Source organism: Pyrgilauda ruficollis, unplaced genomic scaffold (genome assembly GCF_017590135.1).
Source record: "Pyrgilauda ruficollis isolate IOZ18807 unplaced genomic scaffold, ASM1759013v1 scaffold11, whole genome shotgun sequence".
Lineage (NCBI taxonomy): Eukaryota > Metazoa > Chordata > Aves > Passeriformes > Passeridae > Pyrgilauda > Pyrgilauda ruficollis.
In genome coordinates this window covers 3,893,509-3,916,357 of record NW_024509210.1, presented here as the reverse complement: position 1 = coordinate 3,916,357, position 22,849 = coordinate 3,893,509, and the positions used below count along the sequence as shown (strand labels likewise).

At 40.7% G+C, this 22,849-nt stretch overlaps 1 protein-coding gene across 1 annotated transcript in view; it reads left to right on the top strand.

Annotated features, from left to right (window-relative positions):
- The first annotated feature begins 4,309 nt into the window (after window positions 1-4,309).
- Window positions 4,310-22,849, top strand: part of PHYHIPL (phytanoyl-CoA 2-hydroxylase interacting protein like) — a 31,551-nt gene continuing 13,011 nt past the window's right edge. Inside the window, exon 1 of the mRNA XM_041474534.1 lies at window positions 4,310-4,579. Coding sequence (XP_041330468.1) covers window positions 4,474-4,579 — 106 coding nt within the window. The 5' untranslated portion in view covers window positions 4,310-4,473. The remainder of the gene's footprint in view (window positions 4,580-22,849) is intronic.

Here is a 22,849-nt window from a genome sequence, read left to right as displayed (position 1 = left end):
ACTAATTAAATGTGGAAGTGGTTACAGAAGTTGGAAGACTGATTTACAGCACAGAGGAGAGAGGTTCAGATTGTTCTCTAAGGTTACTCTGGATCTCATAAAGTGGCGCTAAACTTAAAATGAAATTAATAAGTGATAATACTAAGCATTAACAGCACTTTGTGTCCATTAAGGAACAAATAAATTTTATGAACTACAGATACTTTTTTTTTGCATATGAAAGAATTTGTCTTTCTTAGATGCTTATTCAGATTGTGTAATCAGAAAACTGAAATTCAAAAAGCAGCACCATCAATAGCAGTAATAAAATGATAATTTGCTTGATGTCTTTCTTGTTCTGAGAGGAATATTCCCTTTAAATTGTTTATATTGCTTAGATTAGGTTGAGATTTGCACACCCAACTGGTGCCATCAGAGGGCTCCATACTCTGAAGTTTTCCTTATGAATGAGGATGGTGTGGCAGTAGTGAGTGGTAAGGAATGAAGGATTGGATAGCAGGGCACTTCTGTGATTGTCCTGAGTCAGACCAAGGACTTAGCCAGGATAGAGCAGTCCCTTTAGCAGTGGCTGAAAATGGGCATTCACTGAAGACGAAGGGCATGACAGCCACATATAACAGTCTTCAGTAACTCTTCCCTGGACTCGACTGGTTTTCAGGGCTCAGTCACTCTCATCCTCAATACTGATTTTCATCCTTCTTTCTATCTGTCCTTTAATATTTTGCTTTTCTCATCAAAAGCGACATATTATTAGGAGGAAAATAATCCTAAAATGCTGACTTTAATTCCACCCTGTTTTTCTTTCCTGAAAACCATGTCTGTAACCTTTTTGCCTTCTGCTTGCACAGTCCACTGAGCAATAACACAAATCGTTTTTTATTCCCAAGTGGGAAGGCAGAGCTGGAACTCTGAGTCTTGCTGAGGTCTGAGAAAGGGGGTTTCTTTTATAACTTGCAGATAAAAACCTGCTACAATGAAATACAAAAGAGTTTTCTAATAGTGGGAATGGGGTAGCCCAGCTCTGTGCTGTGCTCTGTTGCTAACGCTCAGCAGTTTTCCCAAAACAGAGAGCAACACAGGTGGGGCTGAACTTTGTAATTGTGTAGGGGAGGGAGGAAAGGAGTACACAGGAATCCCTTTTCCCCTTGCTTTTATGGCATGAAGGAGGTTGTGCCTTTTTGGAAAGAAGCCACACACCTCTCCAGCTGGCTGGCAGCCTCTCTGCCTTTCGGCTGTAGAATGGTAGCTCTGCAGCAAGATCTTGCTGACCTACCTGGGGCACTGTGAATGCCAGGCTGAGGTGGGAGAGCTGAGATTGTTGAACCTCACCAGGCAAGAGCTGTGTGTCACAGCTCACGTTTCCGGCTGTGTGCATCATGCTAGAAAATGCTGCTTCACTCTCCTTGTGTGAGGTTACTGTAATAACAGACACATTGTTGTTAAACTACAGAAGTTGGTGAGATTCTGTTTATCTAAAGGTGGGAAGTCTGAGAGGTTGCTGTTGTGGTAAATTCTTTGCAAGCTTTTGCAGTTCTAAGCACATGACCCTCTGCTGTCTCTAACGTTGTGCTGCCATTGGCAGACTTTCCATTACATAATGTTGACCCATATTTGTGATATGTGACATTTTTTGCTAAACACTGTCAGGGATAATCTGTCACAGAATAAACTTTCTGATTATATGCTGAGACTGTCATCCTTTAGCACAAACATAACTTGTGCCTCAGACAGTGATATTCCTTGTTAAGACGAGTATAGCTCTCTCAGGTGAAAAAAATGCCATGAGAGCATTGTGTGCTCTGAGACTGAAATACCTCGGACTCAATTAATTGCCAAGTGATTGCATGGAACCACATCTGGGAGGAATTTGAGCTTTAAAAAACTGTTGATCCCTTGCCCAGGTGATGGGAGTGGTGATAGGCTGAAGGAAGCATGCAGCCTGAAGTGTGACTCTGCAAAATACTGTCTCAGGCAGGTCTAGCTTTAGAAAAGCAGAGCTATGGAAAAGGTTTATCTGCTCTATACTTACACAGAAGTCTGCTGGTATTTGGAGAGTTAATCAGTCTTTTCTTTAAAAAATTGTAATGGTGTGGAGAAAGAAATAGATGGAGCTCAGACAGGGGTTATTGCTGCAAGGTAGCTGAGAAATGAGAGGCCTTTGAGGAATGGGAACACCCCCAAAGCTGTCCGCTTTCAAAGAGCTATGCAAAATCCATCCGTTCTTAAAAACCTGATTTCAGTTGCATAGAATAAGAAGTAGAGGAGAGAAAGGTGTATAAAATAGAGGCAGAGAGAATAAATTGGGAATTCTCTCAGTATTCAAGAACAGTGTCTGTTTCAAATGGACTTTATATAATGTTATAGCAAAGTAACAAGATTGTGTGAGCTGCTGAAGTGTCTGCCACATTGTGGAAGGGAATGAATGTGGAACATAAGGCTGAGAGACTAAATACACCATCTTCAGGGAAAGAAATTTTCCAGCCTTACGTAGGAGATGCCTGTGTGCTAAGAACAGTTGCAATATCAAGGAGAAAGGTTTTGATTCAGCACAGGGAATTAATGCTTGTCAGAGACAAAATTAAAACCTGATGAATGCAGTCTCACCCACTTTAATTTCTTCCCTTTCTGATTCTAAATTTGTCCTCATTCTGTCTGTGCATTCATTCATATATTCCTCTCCCTTCCCACCTCCCCATTGACTCACACTCTCCCTTCCTGTTATTACTTCCTTTTCATTTTCTCTTCCTTTAAGTTCCCTTCCTACTCATTCCGTTTCTCCTCTGCCTGACCCCTCTGCACACATTTTCCATCATGATAAAAAACATCAGAGAAATAAAGAGCAGGGGAAAAGAAAGGATGAACAAGAAAGTGGGGGAGGGGGGGCAGGTGAAGAATACACAGTTCCAGAAGGGTGCTCCACATTGCTCTTTCTCCCCAGGATGTACTACAGATTTTTAAAGGTGTCAGAGGAATCCAGGCTCCTAAAAACTATTCCTTGCTTCTAGGCTGCAGCACTTGGCCATGGCTTCATGAAAGGAAACAGCAGAGTTCATTTTCTGAGATTAGTGTCCCTGGAAACCATCATAAAAAATGGAAGGATCCCAGTGTTAGTGGGATGACAGACATCCAGCTGTGCATGGGGCTTGCTACTGTGCCAGATCAGTGTCAGGGAGGACACTGGGTGGTCTTGGGACTGCAGAAAAAGAAATGGGAGCTTTAGGGACTCTCTGGACTTGCTGTCATGCAGTGCTGACCAAGAAACATCACAGCCTCAGTCTTGGTGGGAGCCTGCATGCAATGAACTGCTGTTTCTCAAGGCAACCAGTGTTGATATCCCATGACCAATGGCTAAACAGTGTCGATTTTATTTTGGTGAAACCACAAACCAGTGGCACGAATGCTTGTTGTAATGTGTGATAGGAAACAGGCTCAAACCACTTTGTCTGGAAATCGGTCATCCCATCCCAGCACGGTGAGCTTGATCCCAAAGTGAGTCCATGACCTGGAGAAAGCACTGCACTCCTGCAGCCCGAGGCCCAGAGGCTGCTCCTCTGTCCAGCCTGCAGGCCTCTGCTGGGGAGGGAGCTGAGCTGTCACACCTGATGATGGTGCAGTGCTACACAAGTTTAATTTATTATCCTATTACTCTTTACATTTTCTCCTTTTCTGGTCCCGTTCTTGTTCCTGAAGCTGGGAACTGATAAATAAGTACTTTTCAAAAAGGCTTGATAGGAATGGCACCAATACCATGTGGATTTTCTCCTTCCCACAAAAAGGGCAGGTGAGCAGATAGCAAGAAATGGCTCATTCCCATACCCTCTCTTGCAATCATTTACCTTCTGCCAGCTTTTCTAGGTTTATCAATGTAAAACTGTCTAATATTTCTTTCTGCAAATTCTTGCATAATCAGGAAGGATCAGAGTGGACGGCAGAGCCCTTGCAGTTGGGTGTGATTTCCACACAGCGGTCATGGTGGGCTGTGCGCTCAGGGAACGGGAAGTCGCTTGGCTGTGGCTTGGGGATGGTTTTGCCTTGGGGGACTCTGTCGGGTTATGGAGTAACCTCGAAACCAACCACGCCGCGGCGGTGGGCAGCCGTGCTCGAGGCAGGCCGGCTGGAACCCGCACCGGCCGTTCGCAGGGCCTGACCCGGAGGGGTTGAACTCCCGGGGAGCTTCACCGAGAAACCGCGGCTGCAGTTACATAAGGAGCGGAGGGGGAAGGGACGGCTCCGAGGCGGCGGCCGCGGCCCCTTTAAACGCGGATCCCGGGGCGCGCCGGCCGCCCGCCTCGCTGCTGCCCCCTCCCCGGCTCGCTGCGGTGACAAATCCGCTCCTCGCCCGCCTCCTCCGCCGAGCGCTCGCAGCCGAGCCGGGCGGCGCCGGGAAGCGCTGCCGCGCGGCTCTGCACCGGAGCCGGCCAGCCCCAGCCCCAGCCCCCGGCCAAGCCACAGCAGGCAGCGGCGAGGGGCGCGATGGAGGCTCCGCGCCTGGCGCACACCATGAGCAGCCCCACGAGCCCCTGCGAGGAGGTGATCAAGAACCTCAGCCTGGAGGCGATTCAGCTCTGCGATAGGGACGGTAAGCCCGGGCTCGGCGCGGCTAATCCCTGCAGACGTAAGATGCTGCTGCCCTCATGGATGCTAATGCAAATTAATCCGCGCGTCGTATGGTCCTTTGTTATCCCCCATGAATTTGTAGGTGCAAGTGTTCCCCACCCCTCCCGCCGCTGCCGCCACCCTCCCGCCATTGAGAACAAAAGAAGAAGAGAAGGTTGCACCTTGCTGGAGGGAAGGGAGGGAAAACCGCCGCTCCCTAAACCGTGCCTGGCGTTGCGGTGCGATTACCCCGGGCAAGCCTGATGCACAACCCTGCCCCTGCCAGGAATGGACGCTGGGGCTTGTTCTGGGAGAGGCAGCAACGGGAGCCATAGCCCGAGCTGCGGAGAGTCCGGAGCTAGGATGGGGTAGCGGCCCTGGTGGGGTTTTGTTGCCCGCGGTCTCCAAAGTCCTTTGTATTACAGGGCAGTTCCCGTGCTTCAGGTAGACGGGCGGATGTGCCGGTTGGCGCGGGCAAGCGGCCAGACTTGTTGCCGGTCCCTCGTGGGGGCCATGAGGCGGCGAGCGGACCGAGCCTGGGGCTCGCAAGATGGGGCACGGGGGGAGACCGAAAGGGAGGCGGTTCAGCACCGCGGACAGCACCGCGCCGACGGGCCCGGGTGTGCCGAGCTCCGAGCCGAACCGCGCTCCCACCGCGCCGCGCCTGGCGCCCGCACCGCCGCGGGAGACCGCAGTGCCCTGGGGACAGCGGCTGTCAGTCCGTCCGCCCGTCTGTTCCCCGGCGGGCACGCGAAGTTTGGTTTCACAGTAGCAGGTGCGGGTGCTAAAGGTTGTGTGTGTTGAAGCAAGCAGATAAATGTCAGGTGGTGACGGGGGACAGCCAAAACAAGTGTACGTGCTCGAAGCGACGCTGACGGCTGACTAGGGGAGAAGAGAGACATGTCGTTTGTACCCAACTGTGACTGACAAAACTAAACAGACTCACTGCCTGTCAAACAATGAACAAATATTTCTTCTAGAGTGGCATATCATTTGTTCTCGTGTACCAGATAATTTCAATCTTGTCGTTTCACATTGAATTATTAAAAATAACTTTTTGTTCTTAGATGCGAAATGTGCTTTGGGTGTGGAATTTGTGTTACCTAGTAAATGCACCAAGGAATGGGGGTACTGTATAGTGATTGGTACAGCTGAATTAATGAAATTATTTCCTTGTGGTGAGCGTAGTTTTGGAGCATAACTGTTAAAGCTGATGGCTATAGAGGGAGTTGGGCCAGTTTTCTCTGTTATTTTTTACAAATTGGGATTAAATACTTCACTTTTTTGACCTAGGTAGACTCTAACGTTTAAAAACCTGAATTTTTGTAAGCTCTTATTTTTTCTTATAATATTAAAAACAAGGTAAGGCATTGAAAAGTCTCAGTTATTATTTTATCAGTGTCAGTTTTTTATCAATATTATTTTTATAGTTACATTAGAAATTCTTTGATTTTTTTTCTTTTAATGTTGGAATTAAGATATATGCACTTCCGTCCATTCATGCCTTACTCACTGCCACAGAAAACTGAACTATGTTTATAGTAGTGGAGATTTTTTTCTCCACTGTTTTTTTCATTAAAACACTTTTTCACATGTATTCCTTTTAATTAATAGTAGATATAATTTAAAATAGATACATTATGCAATCTTTTCATATCTGTGCACCCTAAGGAGTTGTAGTGAAGTAGTCCATGTTATTCACGGCAAACTCTATTTGGATCAACATGCAATAGAAAAGGACTGCTTGATTGCTATGGATTAATGTCATACAGACAAGAAATGGAAAAACATAGTATTTTTTGTTTCAATTCCTTTTTGGTTAGACTTCACTGGAAAACAACAACTTTCCTGTAGATGTGGCTTTACGAACTAACCTTCATCAAGCAAGCTGCCATCATCCAGGTGTTCCTCAATACATGTCTGAATTTCCACAGGAGGTGCCTGTTTTGGGGATGGCAGGGAGACAACTCAGTGCCTCAGTTGGCACAGGGCTGCTCTTGAGCATACTCCAATATTTCCTACAGGTGGCACTTATGCATCAAAAAGCTTGTTTTAATGGAAACACAAAACAAGGAAGCAAAGGTTAAAGCTTTCATCTTTGAGATAAGTGTACAAATGTACACGCCATACATTTAGATCCCCGAGGATGCACATGGGTACATTTGCATTATAAATACTTGCAATTTATTTTAGGATGTCTTTGTTGAAAAGGGTGATGTTCTTAAGGTGATTGTCATCACTGAGGTTCAACAAAGTCTTGTGATAAATAGCAATGTATTACACATAGTAAATTGTAATTGTGCTAGATTTTCAGATTCTGAAAATGTCCTTGGTCTTTAAGCTGTACTAACTGGAAAGACAACCAATGAAACCATAACATTATACATCCAACTATGTCAAATTCTGCAATGCACTTAATTGGAATTGCAAGCAGTGCTGCAGTAGAAACATAAGCAGTAATGGAAAATTTATGTAGATAGCAAAATATTTTTCTTGTTTTCTAAGATGAGCAGATTAATATTGAGATGTTTTATATTCAGCAAACTGGGTTATACCTTCTGTGAAGGTATATATGGGAGCCACAAATCTAGAAATTGGAGTAGAAAATTAATAATATCATGACAGTTCTCTTTTTTTTGATTTTTTTTCTGGGTTTCTTTCAGTGTTGTTTTTGCAGGCATTGTAATCTCTCCTAATGAATCAAAGCAATTTAAAACTTACGAATGTTAGATAAGAGATAAGAAATATATGCACTTTGGAAATTTTTTTAGATAAAAACTCCTAATAAGATTTGGTTCAAAGTAATGCAACATTATAAAGCCAGTTATGAGCTGTTGTTTTCAAAGGCATTATTTGCTCTTATTCTTTTACATGGGTCCAATCCCACAGCTCAGTCTGATGCACAGTCTAACGTGTAGCTCCTCTGAACTCTCTTGAACTCACTGTGTGTATAGGAAAAAGTGTAGCATTTGTTATTTTTCTTTGCCATATTGGAACATTGTAGCCATACTTCCGTAAGCTTAGGCCAGGAATGAATGTTTAATCAGTGCTGAACATTCTGGTGTCCTTTTTATAAAATTTGTATTAGCCTTACTTGGGGATTAAACCTTGAGTAGATGAATGGATCTCTTTTGTGTCATGAGCACACCAATGCTATAGATATATAGCTGATATCAGAAAGTCTTGGGAAACACCAAGCTTTTCCCAGGCTTGGTAGAACAGTCTTGGATGTCAGCAGCTGAATTTCCCGAGGCTCCTCTGTGGCCGTGCCGTGCTCCCCCTACAGATGCTGCACTGTGGCTGTGGGTCCCACCGGGCCGAGAGCGGTGACGCCGGCATCCACTCCCCTCCCTTTGTTGGCACAGACAGAGGGAAAGCAGAAGACACCTATCCAATGACAGCTGTCAAAATGCAGAAAGGAGAGGAGCACAGAAACAAACCTTCAAAGAGGATGTTGGAACTTGGGGCACACAGACAAAGGAGTCAGGCAAGAAAACTGACCCCAGAGGTGCTAACAGATTTGAGGCAGTCCTCAAGAACAGGAAAGACTTGCAAGATGGGGATTAAGTTAAATGGGAATTGGACAAAATAACCCGGAATGGGAAATGAAGATAAACAAGCAAGGAAGGAAGTCTAAGTTCAGGCAGCATGCCCAGGGAAGGAAAGCTGGGGGAAACAAAAAAGTGAGGGTATGTTCACTCCAATTAGATTAATTTAAAGAATGAGCAAGTACAAGATGGGGTTACTGGGCAGTTTGGACCACAGAGCTCAGGACTAAAGGGATGGAACTAGGACTTGCTGAGCAGAGAGACTGGGACTGAAAGGACAGCCTTAGGAATGAAGAACAGCACTTGTGAAGTGTGACTGGGGAAGAAGGAAGGGGGACAGGAACAAGTTCAAGGAACAGGGCAGAAGAGGCCATGCTTTGGTGTGACTGCCAGAGAAGTGTTAATGTGTATCAGTGCATGACATCTTCCAAAGCCACACACGACCCCAGGATGACAAATTCTCCTTGTTCATTTGCCGGCAGAGAAGGATACCATGGAGTACTCAGAACCAATGGCTGCTACTGACTTCTGTGAGAGTAGGACTTTAAAAAAAAAATGGCTTTGAAGAGAACATCAAGCACATTAAGTAATTTTCCTGTGCCTTAGTTTTCCATGTGTAAAATGGAAGCATACTGCTGCCTCCCCTCACAGCAATGTTTTCAAAATAAACTAATGAATGTTTGTTAATCAGACAGACACTGTAGTAGCCTGGAAAACCCATGAGGTGCATGGAAAAACCCATGATGAAATTCATAATTTTTTCTTCAGAGAAGAATATGAATAATGTGTAGCAAATAAGTCCTGGGACTACACATTGAACAAAAGCAACTAGCTGTTACAAGAAAAATAGTTCATTATGTACACACTATTCATTATGTATGCTGAATGAATCAGAATTTATGTGGAAAAATTAGTATGTAATCATGCAGTTAAAGACTATATCATAATTTCAACAAAGTGTCCAATGTAAGGTTATTCAAGTATGCTTCATTCTGGTATTTTCTAATTGTTGATGGCTTGAACTATACAATCTCACTAACATGCTTTTAAACTTTTTTTCTGCCTTCATATATTTGAAGATAGTATTTAGGCATTAGAATCAGAGCTGGAACTTGTGTCTTGGCCAGTTTCAATAAATTCCATCACCTTTCAAACACTTGGCACCATCACAACTGTTTTGTCTACCAGGCTTGTATAAAAACATTACATCATATAAGCTAAGATGTCATTTCTGGTTTATGTAAACAGCTTGCATCTTTGCCTCTTCATGTTATTTGAGCATGTCTCATGTTTTCTAATTTATTTCAGGAGTTTATTACCATGCTGGATTTATTGGAGGATTCAGAAATATTTTTCTGGAGTTCATTAATTGTAGTTTACATTGCCATATTGTGTACACATTCACCTTTCAAACAGAAGGGACAAAGTGGCATCATCCAGTCTCTAGATGCAATCTTCAAATCCCCTTTTTGGCATTATGGAGCAGTATCACTGCTATTTCTGAAATGTCGTCATGTATGTCTGCGAGACAAGAAAAAATCAAATATCTAGGTAGACTCCCACATGAGGGATGACTGAGAGATCCAAATTTCACAGTAATTCTTAATGTCCTGAATCTTTGTTGTTGAATAGTTATTTGGGTTTTTTTAAAAACTATGACACTTCTGAGCACAGTTCATATTTTCTGTATTCAGTGTAATAGAGAAGTGCTTGTATTTGTGACATTTTGATAGGACACAAAATTCAGAGTTATGCTTATTGTCGGTATGTTCCTCTCCCTGTGCAAATTAGGAGATTTAAATTCATTCTCTTCAAAATGCAACCTGTATCACTTTTCTAGGGTTTGAGTGGTGGAATGGCCAACTAAGAAATATATTTCTTCAATAAAATTATGTCTAACCTGGCTGAACTTAAACATTGTGGGGTTTTGGTGGTTTTGGTTTTTTTTGTTTTTGGGGTTTTTTTGGGGTTTTTTTTTTTTTTTTTTTGTGACAAATGATACTGCTGCTTCAGGTAGGAATTAAAATTTATCACATCACTTCAAAAGCTCTCTTGCTGCAAAGAAAAATACAAATTAATGTTTTAGCTTTACATTCTTGCCAGAGACTAAGATTTCACATATTCCGAATTGTTAGAACAGAAAAATACTAAATGGAGCCGAGCAACAAGTCTTCGTGAATCATCTTTAGAGTTGTGGAAGAGAAGAAAAATAATGATTTGCCTATGTCTTCAGCAAATATTTCATCCTGTCTTTGTTTATATCATAAGTAATGATGTCACTAAGTAGCAAGGCTTTGCTGGAAACTGGCTATTCAACATCCTGGTGTCAAGAAATGTAGTCATCCAAATTTATATTCATGAATTTTTAGGGTTATTTTCCTTCCTTCTTCCTTCTCATCTTCTTTTACAGCTTTATGATGCCCAAACCTACATAATTGATTATGAGCTATTTTGTCTGGCAATGACCAAGTTATATATTATTAGTTATTTATGTTTTGACTGCCATTCTATTTCTTCTCCTTTTCATTCAATTACTTTTTTACTGTAACTCTGCAAGATCCTTTATAAAGCTACTGAAATGTTTGATGTGTAATTATGCTAGATTTACCTACAGAATCACTGTTCTTTCCCAGTACTGATATTACTGGGTTGAAACTCAAACATATAATATACCTTTTGTAGTTAATTTCTAGTGAATTTTATATGTAAAGCATTTTAATCATCATTGTCTCCTGTGTATGTTCCTTCTTCTTCATGTTTGTTTCAGATTAGAGATCCCAGATGCATTCTTTTATTTATTCTGTAACAAAATCCACTGTAGCTCTTCCTGCCTATGCTTGTAAGCCATCTTGTGCTTGCAGCTCCTTCTGTTTAATGTTATCTGCAGTATAAAAATGTGATCTCTCTTTAGATCATTCACAAACACACAAAGCCTGGAACCAGCCACAGGCTCCATGGTAGCCCAGTGGACACGTGAGCTCCTTACTTGTTTTTCCATATGTCAGTCTCACCACTGCCAGCCCTGCTTCAGCCCCGTAGATCAGGAGCTCTCAGTGAGTACAATGGCAGGAGGAATCATTTAGGGGAGAGAAATTCTAACCCCTCCAGCATCTGAGAAGCAGTCCCCTAGAAGAAGAAGCTGAGCCCACCCCTCACTTAAAATTTCATATATCTTCTGCAAATCTCAAAGACTAAGCTGTTTTTATTGAGGAAGAGTTAAGTCATTACTATCTAATTCATCTCTTTCATCTTTCATCTTAAACTAGATTTTTCTATTCTACTAGCAATTTTCTTCTGAGCCTACTAATCTGGTGGCTCTACCACCTCTTGAGAGAAGTGTTCTGAGCTCGTGTTTCCAAAGTCACGATTTACTCTGCCGTTCTGCCCGTATGATCTAGATCAGAGTACTCCCAGAATTCAGTCTTTCCAACAGCTTTCCAGTGAGGTTCCTGGTCCCAGAACCATCATTTCTAGAACAGGCAGAGTATTCCTTCTGTCATGTGAGGTGTGTTGAGGAAAGGGTCTACTATATTCTTACTTATATTTTTCTAGTATTTCATCATTGATTTTTGAATGGGTTCCAGTCAGGCATTGTTATGTTCTGTTGTCTCCAAAGCCTTGCTGAAACCTGTTTTCCTGACCTTGGTTTTTCATTTTGTGACTTCTCTGCCTGATTAGTTTTCAGTTTTTTCCCCTAGAATCTAGAAATATCTTCTTGTTTACCCACTCCTTGTAATTTCCTGCATCTTTTATTGTTCATGGTTTCTAAACAGCAGGTTTGAAGGCTCTGCCTTTTCTGAATAAGGTAGTTTTCAGTCCCTTTGTGCTGCTGAAGTAGTGGTGGTATCTTCACCCTGACTGAGGAGACAATCTTTAAAAATCCTTCCAGTCTGAGTTTTTCTTGGACCACTCAGGACAGTAGGTACATCTTCTGTTCTGCCAGCATGCGTGGCCTTTTGTGCTTTTTGTGACCTGAAGGCTATATTTAATTCTGGCTGAACACAGGCTTAAATTATGTCTTCTGTTCTCTTTTGACAGAATTCTTCAGCATGTTTCTTGCAGACCACTTTCTTCAAAAATTTGTAAACATATCTGGAGAAACAGTACTAACACTGCCAGTACAGGATATGGTATAAAATATATCACTGCTATAGCAAAGTATGAGCAAAGACAGTGTTTAGGCAGTTGGAACTAAAGAAAACTCTGCTCCAGGATCACTTTGTGTGATTTCTTCACTAGGGTTTGTTCCACAGTGGAGCATTCTTTATTTGACCTTGAAATGTTTTCCTTCAGCATGGAAGATTTGCTTAGAATTCATTGTAGTGTTTGTAACTGAATCAGTTTTCACAGTGGTGTTTGTAGTTGAATCATTAGTCAGTTTTGTTTTATTGTTCTCAGAGTGTTCTTGTTTCATTTCTGCTTGAATGAACAAGGTGTTTTGCATGGATGTTTCCAAAAGCAATGATTAGCTGTAGTGTTTTCATAACCTAACAAGTGTTCCTCTGAGTCTTGACAGGTGTAGCTGCTGCCAAGAATGGGAAGCCTTAAAACTAGTTTGGTGTTGCTCTTTCATTCCTGTAGAGTGACAGAAAGTATTATCAGGGTGGCACTCTTAGTTCCAAGTGGAGTGGAGTCTGGAGCTTATTTCTTCGATATTGGAGAAAGTCATTCCCAGCTGGCAGCCCTAGGAGAAGCACAGTTGATGGAATTGCCCTATTAAGCTTTGTACATCCAAGCACTTTTTAGGAGAATTCTTTGGTTTGCAGTGATCTGAAGCATCCCATAAATTTCTTTCCTGAGCTGTTCCATTGGCTTCAGTAAGACTTTGTGTAAAAACCAATTTGCATTCATAATTTGGCATGATTAAGATCTTACAAGTGCTGTATTTTTCTAGTCTTTGGTGTGTGTGTGTGTGTGTTCTAGTTTATTTCATACAGATAGGCATCTCATTTGGAGTTTTTCTCTATAAATTGCAGTTTGTCTGGATTTAATCTGTCTTTTTTTTATAAGATAGATTTATATACTTGTTTATATATTTAACCTGTATTTAAAATCTGCATTTAACTTCTGGCTAGAAATAACATTTTTAAAAGATTATTCTGAGCTTTTTTTTACAGTTCACTTCTATGTGTACTCATAGTCAAAAACATTTGGACTTGAAAATAAGCAGGATAAAAAGATGTTAAAAGGCTCTTTCAGTCTTGGCCAGCTGTAAGTTGTAGTGTACAAGTATCTGTGGAGTGACTCATGCTGTGTTGTTGTTCTTTTTAATGCAACTTATGTAAAGGGAAATTGTATGTAGGTTTATATAAAGGAAGGGATAAAATTAAAAACAGGGCGTGCAGCAGATTGTATTTTCTAATGCTACTAAGGTCCATCTTCCATGTGATGCCATAAGGTAAATACTATGTACTTATACTTTCATGATGAACTTTATGCTGGTAACTTAATATAGATGTTGACTAGAAAGCATGTGATTTTCAGAGCACTGTTTCTGATGCGCTTCTAGCCTTTACAGTTCCAGTGTAATTCCAAGATATATCTCTAATCACAGGAACTGAAAATCCCCTCAGGCTGATTCCAGTAGATCACAGGGAATTTATGGCCCTCTTGTGTGGAACATACTGGAATTTTAGGCAGTGTTACCTGTGCTGTGATGATACAGCTACCACCTTACTCCTCATGAAAGGACAGGTTTGGGCAGTAAGACTTCTCATGGCATTTATTGTAATTGTCTTCCTTCTGCCCACGTGTACAGGTTGCTTTCTTTCCCCCATAGATGGAGGCACCTGAAACTCCAAGCACAATTCTTTGTTTCCTCTGTCTGTGAACAGCTCTGTGCCATGCTTTGGGACCCTGACACAAATAATATGTCACTTCTCCACTTCTCTTTGTCACTGTTTAGGTAGCATGGAGTTCTTAAATCATACTTGATATCCAGGGATCTGAGTAGAGCAGCCTTTCTAGAGCATGAGAGTTTAATTTCAGGTTTTGTGGCACATCAGGTAGCTAGGTGGCCCAGCATGGCTTGTGTGGTAGGAACACATCTGATATTCTGTGCTTTCTCTTAACTGGAAAAGTGCAGTGAAGACAGAACCACGATCTCCATGTATAGTGATTCTCCTTTTTCTATTTTTGTATATTCTGTAATGCTCAGCTGGTTTCTGTGTTGCTTCCCGAGCAGACCATCAGGGAGCCCCCTAGGCTGCCTGGTGGGGCTGTCAGCCCTAGTGCAAGCATGCAGTGCTGGAGATGGAAGCCAGAGAGGAAAACAAAATCCTTCAGTGTATCTCAGTATGCTTATTAGATTAGCTCATATAGTAGGGAGTGGGAACTGGAGAGCATTCCTTGAGATGCTTTTAAATGTTCTAAATCCAAAAGACGAAAAACTAATCTAAATATGAATTCTTTTTAAGTACCATACCCAAGGGAATTTGTTTGGCGTTGTGAATTTGTAGAAGGTTGTGCAGCTATTCCTCTATAGCTAATCAATTTTTGTCTTGTCATGATCATGATTGGTGCCATTGTTGCAGTCCAATGGCTGTTGATAGCCTGCATAATAAGACTACAGAAAAATTTGTAATGGGAGCTATTGTAAGTATCCAGCTGAGCTGTGCTTTTTTAAAGAGCAATTTGAGAGTTATTGAGGACCATGTATTTGAATCTGATGTTTTTAGAATTGTTGCAGGTTTCTTTTAACTTAATTATATCAAAACTTCACTTTGAGTTTTCTCCTCTTCATTAGACAATTTTTCATTAGGTAACGTACAGGAGAGTTCTGTCACAAATGCCATGAGGACAGGAAGATGATCAGCTACACCTGGGACTTTTAATAAATATGCACAGTCAGTATGCTGTACTGTGTCTGAGTGAGGGGTGAATTCCAATGTGGTGAAGACTCTGCTGAAAGATTTATTTTGGCTACAATATTCATAACTCTGTCATCTTTATATTCTAGTAAAAGTGAAAAGCTTGACCTCATTGTAACCTTCCTCTTGATAAGGAGTGTTTAGCAGGATCCTCTCATTTCTGCATGCTTGCCTGCCTTAAAGAAACTGGCAGCAACCTAAGTTATCTGTGAGCTCTCTGCTCTTGTCAGAGATTCAAAAGTTAGGAACAGTCAACCAGTGGCAGACCTACGTCTAAAGGCCTTGGCAATGTTTAGTTTCCCTAGGAAATCAGCTAAAAATGAAACAGAACAACTCCTGCCAAAAAAAAAGGACCTATATCCTTTATTTGTCAGGGCCTGAGAGAAAGTCTGAAACAGCGTACAATTCTGAAACGTGCATACAATTTAAATGTAAAATAGAACAGTAGTTACAAAGTTACAAAGTAGAATTTCCTGAACTATTGTGAATATGTAATACATTTCAAATCACAGCTAAAAAGCACAAACTAGCGTAAACCAGAGCCAAATCCCATTTCTTACAAGAGATGTGTGTGAAAAGCACGCAGCAATTGCCAGGTCGCTGAAGTAAAGAAATGCTCATTCATGCTGCAGACTGCCAGGGTATCCAGAGAGTTACAAAAGCCCACTCATGCTGAGCACCCTACTTTCCCAAGGAAAATGCTTAGTAAAACTATGTTCCCCAGCCTTGAGTTCTCTCTGCTGCCCTGCAAGTGACGAGTTTTGCCTTTCTGTCTGGGCTTCCCTTTGTTGAAAGGAAGTGGATTTTAAATGAAAAAACCCTTTTGTGATCAAGGCACTTGCAGTTTCAGGGAAGCTGGCAGGTCACATTAAAGCTCATGTGAATACAAGGCTGCCTCATCTTGCTAGATTTGAACTCACATGACTCAACTTGAAGTAGAGAACACGTTTTTGGTTTAGATGAAGACACAGCTGCAATAAATGGCACAAGTTGTTGCCAGCCAAAGAATGAGGTAAACCGATATGAATGAGGTTCACAGTAATAAACTAAAATGGAACTGTTTGTCTCTCTCCTTTGTTTAGTGACATGTGGAAGCACAAATTATGAAAGGCCACTCACTTCTCTAATACACAGTTAATATTAAAAGCAATGGAAAACTGAGGGCAATGCTTTGCCTCAATTTCACTGTTAGCTGAAGAGCACTGGAGCAATTAGGCCAGTGACCCAGAGCAGTGTAACTTGGATCGGAATCTGGCCCCAAGCAACTTGTCTGGGGTCATAGAGTCAGTGCCTTCATCTGAGATCTGTTTTCCTTTGTTGTTAGTCCTGGAGACATAGGCAATTCCACAGTCTCGGATGCAGCTGTACATTTTATTCACCAGAAGAGACAAACCTCATGCTATTGAAAGCTTTGTATCCCTTCCTGCTCCAAAATCTGCCCCTTTAGGAATCAACAGGGTGGGAGTCTGCTGAAAAATTTTATTCCCAGTTTTCAGCAGAAGAGTACCAAGATAGCATCCTTACAAAAATACACCACAAAGTGGACCTGAGAGCAGTCTGAAGTCTGGTCAGAATTTCCCACTGGCTAGATAATAATAGACATCTGATAACACAGACTTCTGCTAAATGAATGAAGTGCATGTGATAGGTTGATTTGGGAGAGATTTTGTAGTAGTTTCTGACATACTTGCTTTCCAAGTCTGGAATTCTGTATAACTGAAGGTATGCATTACACTCAAATACTAGCTGTATAGGTGAGGACTGTAAAGTTAATTTTAATTTTTAAATGTCATGTAAATTAAGTGAGATGGATTACACTCAAATACTAGCTGTATAGGTGAGGACTGTAAAGTTAATTTTTTAAATGTCATTTAAATTAAGTGAGATGATGGTTTACAGCCTTTTACATCCCTTGTTACCTTCTTTCCCTTTCAGCAACTGAGAAATGCACATTTTAATTAAAATTTGTTTTTCAAATGTATCTTGTAGCCAACACATGCTGAGAAGAGCCACTTACCACCCATGTACTGCAAGCTTGCTGTGCTGAACAAAATGGGAGTATTTAATTAGGAGGAAATTGTGGTGGCTTAGCGTTTGTGGCCTGCGATGATGTCCTTTTTGGTTTCAAGAAGACAGAATTGCTCTTGCCTGGCACTGATGGCAGAGCTGTGAAAACTGAGGGTTTGCCAGCAGGAGATTTTTTTTTTTTTTTTTGCATACTGCAGCTCTCCTTTCACAGAAGGCCAAAGAGAAGCTTGTTTAGCTTTATGTGACAAGGTACAGTAGAAAATGAAGCCATATTTAGTAAAAGCAGGCTGAGAATGTTAGAGGCAACTGGGTATAAATTGTTTTGCATACAGGAGTCAGTCAGCAGACAGGATGAGGAGCAAGATGCTGATGGATGGTGGTGACATTTGCGCTCAGTCTCAGCTTGGCTGCCAATTCAGTTTGTTTGGTTTTGATATTCATGGGTCATAAAAGGAGATCCCAGCACTTCTCAGCTCTCCACCCAGGGATTTGGTCAGTCCTTAGAGCATGGTAGGGTCAATGGATCTCAATAGATCTCCATATCTTGGATACAGGGAAGAGTAGTCATGATAGCATGGATGGCAGTTTAATCTTCTAGCCTGAGTGGTTTTACAGTTTTCTTGGTGCTTACTGAAGAAAAATATACTTACATGATTATTTACAACCTTTCAGTTGCATATTTCCATCTGATGATGAAAGTCCTCCTTTTTTATATTTTCTCCATTTATTTTTAATACAGTGAAAACTAAATTTTGTGTAAAGCCATGTGTGTTTAGCTTAGCATATTACTGTGTTAACACTCCTCAACTTACTTGTAATAAAATTGCAAAAATAAAAGAGGAAAAATTCAATAATAAAGGCCCAACCTTGTGGGATACCAAGTACTTCATAAAGGCACAGAGACCTCCAGTTTCCTTACAAATATTCTTCAAAAAATATCTAATAGGAGTAAGGGGAACTCTAAAAAAGGTAATTATATCAACAAAGACCTGCATCTATTTCCATGTCAGTACTCGGTCCAGGGGTTTGGCTGCTGTGGACATTCTGAAATGTGGTTTAGTTTCGAATGAGCAAGGTATAAATATTAAATACTTCCAAGATGCCAAATAATTCAGGATATAAAATAACAATTAAATCTTAGTGAAAGAATAAGGTCAGCCTTGCCAATTTAGCCATTGATCTGATTTGCAGTCGGGGTTTGTGTTATCCTTTGGGTTTGTGGATATGTTTGTGTACATAGTTGCAATCGTTTTCAGAAGTTCTTGAGTAACTCAGCGTAGATTCCATTGATTTCAATAAGACTTTTTCAAGTAATTTAGCTATTTCTGAAGGTGTTACTAATCATTACTTAAAGTTTTATTTAGTGTAAGGGTAGGGCAAAAATCAAAGGAAGAATTGATGCTCATTTAGGCCATTTGGCTGATAGCAACAGAGGACAATGTACAGTGATATATCTGAATTTTCTGTATGGTAATAGCAAGAGAGGAAACAATTATTTTGAGGAATTAGTTTAATGATGCAATTAAATGCACTATTTATTTTATTTATTTAAAATTAAATTGCAGTTATTAAATAATTTGTCTATAATTGAAGTTAAGCAAGTTATAAATTCATCCACATTCAAGCTTAAATGTCCTGAGATATTTGATCCTATCAGTGCTTTCAGAAAAAATATTGTGGGGGTAAATTATGTATTTGACACAGAAATTCTGATAAATTATTCTTGAAAAGATTATTCCTTTTAAAGTATTAGTCCAAAGGCTGTTTCTGAGTCAGTGACATGTAGATTTCTTCGCTAAGGAGTTCAGAAATTGCCTACAGCGTAAAACATACTATTTAGCCCCATGATTTTTCTTTTTTCTCTGGCAGAAATTTTGCAAATTGCTGTTGCATCATGAGAATCAGTCAAATTGACAAATGTAATTTAGGAAATTATTATGAAGAGTAGCTTCAGCTAGCTCTTAGCTTCTGTGACCTCCCTCTCTAGTCTCTGAAAATAATTAGATTCCTCCAGGGCAAAGTTGAGAGTTACCTGTAGGTACTCAGATTACCCCATCTAGGAAACTGCCTCTCTTCTCTGTATGCAAAGTGAGCCTGAGGAGGCTCACTGCCCAAGGGGGATGTTTTTTGTCAGTATTTTTATCTTTCTTAGCATAGTAAAAGTATTAGCGTTTTCCAGTAGTCTGGAAAATTCATATATATATATTCATATATATATAAAAATTCATATATGTGTTTTATGTACATCATATGAAAATTGTAACTAAACATCATTGCAAGTCATAGGCATAAAATCCTTTGGAGAACAGCCTTTGCTTTTGGATTAACAGGTGCATGTTTTGTATCAAAATTATTCCAGGTGTAATTCAAGATATCTGTGGTCTTGTCACAGGAGTGAATATTGTTGGTTCTTTTCTTGTTACTGTTTCTGCTGTCATATTTAAGAAATATTTAGGCTTTATTATTAACTTAGAAAGAATACATATGGCCCAACAAATCCACTGTTGAATATCTACTATCTATGCCAAAATTTATATTCCACAGAAATGTTATAATGTGACTATATAATTTCTGCTTACTAATTATAGTAACATCCTCTGTGAAGATACACTTAATTTCATATTGAACATAATGTTGTGTTCAGTGCTTGCTGAGAGAGTGAGCTGTAAACCAAAGCCCTTCAGTTCTGATAGCATAACCACGCTCCAAAATCTGCCACGGTACCTCTGCTCGCTGCTGCCAGCTGTCAGATTTGCCACTCGTGTGTTGTGTATTCCCAGTGGTGTTGGTGGAACACACACGTTTGAGGAAACAAAGCTCCCGAAGTCCCACCTGCTTTTGTTCAAGGGTATTTTGTTCAAATGGGCATCTGGGCTGGGGGAGTGTTGGGGAACCAGCAGGGAAACCAGGCTTGGAGAGAGCAGGACCTGGGAACTGGGAGCCTGCACATCTCTGGCTGGCAGTGGCAGGAGTGAGAGACTGGGCTGCTGCTGATGTGAATCACGGCGCCACTTGTAGAGTACATTCATCCTCCTTGTGAGAAGGAGGAAGAATCGAGTCCTTTGTAAGGGGCTGAGACAAATTTTTCAGCACAGAAACCAGGCAATCCAGAGATTGCTCAGTGCTTTGTTTATGTGGGCACTCTTTGGGGGGCATTCTCAGCTGAAGAAGATGCCTGTACTGAAGGCACATTTGTACTCACAGAGTCCAGTTGTATTCTCTCTCTTTTGTGTGTGGAATATTCCTGCTGAAGTCAATGTCCTAGATTAGCAGGAAACAGATAAATTAAGCTGCTAAAACCATGTAATAAGAATCTGAATGTATTTGCACGTTTCAGAACCACTCAGTAAATATAGATACACGTTTTAGTCAAGTAATGCTTTATTCTTGAACCTATTTTTAAAATATTTTGGACACAGTGCACGTTTCATACTAGGAAATGCACAGCAGTAGTATTAGACAATGGGGAGGAAATGAGGAGAAGGTTTAGAGGGATTTATCCCTCTAACAGGATTTCTAGGGTCAGGCATTCTCTCTTTATCTAATTTAGGAATTAGTTTTACAAGGATACTTATTTAGAAAATATTCCTAAATATGCTTATATAAGTATAAAAATCTCTATTGGGAGGTAGTTTACCAGGATTCTGAGGGAGAGAGAGAGATACTTAAGAGTCTGAGACTCTTCACTCATTTTTTTGTACATGAAAAGATGCACAAACAAAACATCAACATTACTTCTGTGGTTATGGATAAAAAATTGCGCTTTGAAATAGAGTAACTATCCTAGAGAAGTGCACTTACATAGCCTAACAAATAACAAACTTGAATTAATTTTTTTTTAATGTTGTTGCATTTGTATTTCCTCTGTGTGATTTCACTGTCTCTCTTGAACAAGGTGTTGCTGTGAATATTGAAATGTTGGTATTCAGGTTAATTATTTGCTTGGTGAGGACGTATTGTCCTGGCTCTGTAATTCTATATAGCCAGCCATTGGACAGGGAGCCATTCATTCCTGAGCATAGGAGGAAAATATGACACTGTATTTTTGCTTAGTTAAATTTAAAGTAGCAGCTAATATGTAATTTCCTGGCACTTCCCTGTCATTTTTGATGGTTATACAGAATGAAAAGTTTTCTCCCTTCTATTGAATTTTTGAGGAAATTAAATACCTTCTCAGTAAATTGGAGAATTCACTCTCAATTGCAGCACTTAAATATTGTCAGTCTAGATCAGATGTCTGTAATTACAATATTTTACCTCTATAGCTCTAATATATAACCTATCTGTTGAATTATCAATACAAGAAAAGGTAGAAAGTTCTGTATTTCAGAAGGTGTAAGTGTTTTTCTGCTCATGTCATGGGAGTTCCTGTTTGTAAATGAGTTGTTCTCAGTTGCTAGCATCCACCTCTGTAGGAGGATTTCTTATGTCATGGTACCTAAAACGTGTGTGCTCTTAGACATTGATCCCACCTCATCAAACATTTCTTCTTTAAAATACCATAGCTAATATCTCTCATTGTATTGAAAATATTACCTTGTGAAAACCACATTTTGGTTCCCTCAGTGCATGCATTTTAAAATCTGCATAAGGTGAGATTTTTAAAAAAAAAATGTGATTCATATTATAAAATTCTGTTTGGCCTTTAGTGTGTTTATTACATGTGCTGTTGGTATCTATCTATCTATCTATCTATAAACCTAATCTTTCAGGGTTTCAGAAATTGCTTCTCATCCTTATCTACACATATTTTGATTTTCAGATATCTTCCCAGAACATATCTAGCATTAGCATTTAATTTTGTACTTTGTGAGTACAGTCTCGCTTATTTCTGGCTCATGAACCCGAGTCACATTTCCCTCATCACATTCCTAGGTTTTCAAGGAGCTGACAGCTCACAGAAGTAACTGCAGGAGTTTAATGTCTTGTGTGTATTCCCAGACACTACACCCAGCACTTGGTGCACCCTCTCCTGCATGACAGCAGCCCTGATGAGTGAAATTACATCAGTGTAGGGGAATATTGTGGTCAAACACAGAATATTGTGGTCACCACGGTGCCACTGACTTTCCTCCCAGTCACTGCTTGTGGGATATCACCAGGACTTCCCTGTGCCTTTGTCATTCCCAAATCATTCAGTGGTTTCTGGATGTCTCACCCGCCATAAAAACCTTGCAGCAACCTAGAGGCTGCTTTGAGGTGCTTGAATGCAGACAGACATGGTGAACAGAGCAATCACCACTGAATCTGGGCTTTCTTTTTTGTAGCAAACTTTCAGTCCTGGGGAAAAGACCAGTGTTAGAGATGGAGGTTCTTCAGGAGCTTGGCATGTTAGGTGTGCTTAGATTTCCTTGTGGTCTTTATACTTCCCCTAAAATATGTGTGTTGTATCACCTAGTTTTCTGTCTAAGCACTACCCTACCCCTAACCCAGCACCGTGGGTTTCCAGATCACAAACATGCAGGAGCAGCAATGTCGAGGCCCTGCTGGGATAGCCTTGCCTTTTCCAGCCTCAGTTTTCCTGAAGCTGCAGGATCTTTGACTCTTTCAACCCTAACCCCTACCCTAACCCTAAAAATTACCTGGAGGTTTTCTGCATGACATTAACTTACAGCTATTTATTCACTTCAAAAGCAAAGAAATTAAAAGGAACAGGAGTGCAGATATCTGAAGATGTGTGCCAGATATTAATACCAAGAAACGCACAGAAAATGATACCTATTTCCAGAAGCACTTTTGCTCTTTGCCGCTGGTGTTCTCCAAAATGTTTCTTTCTCTCTGTTATTTTTGACAAAGTAAAAATTTGAC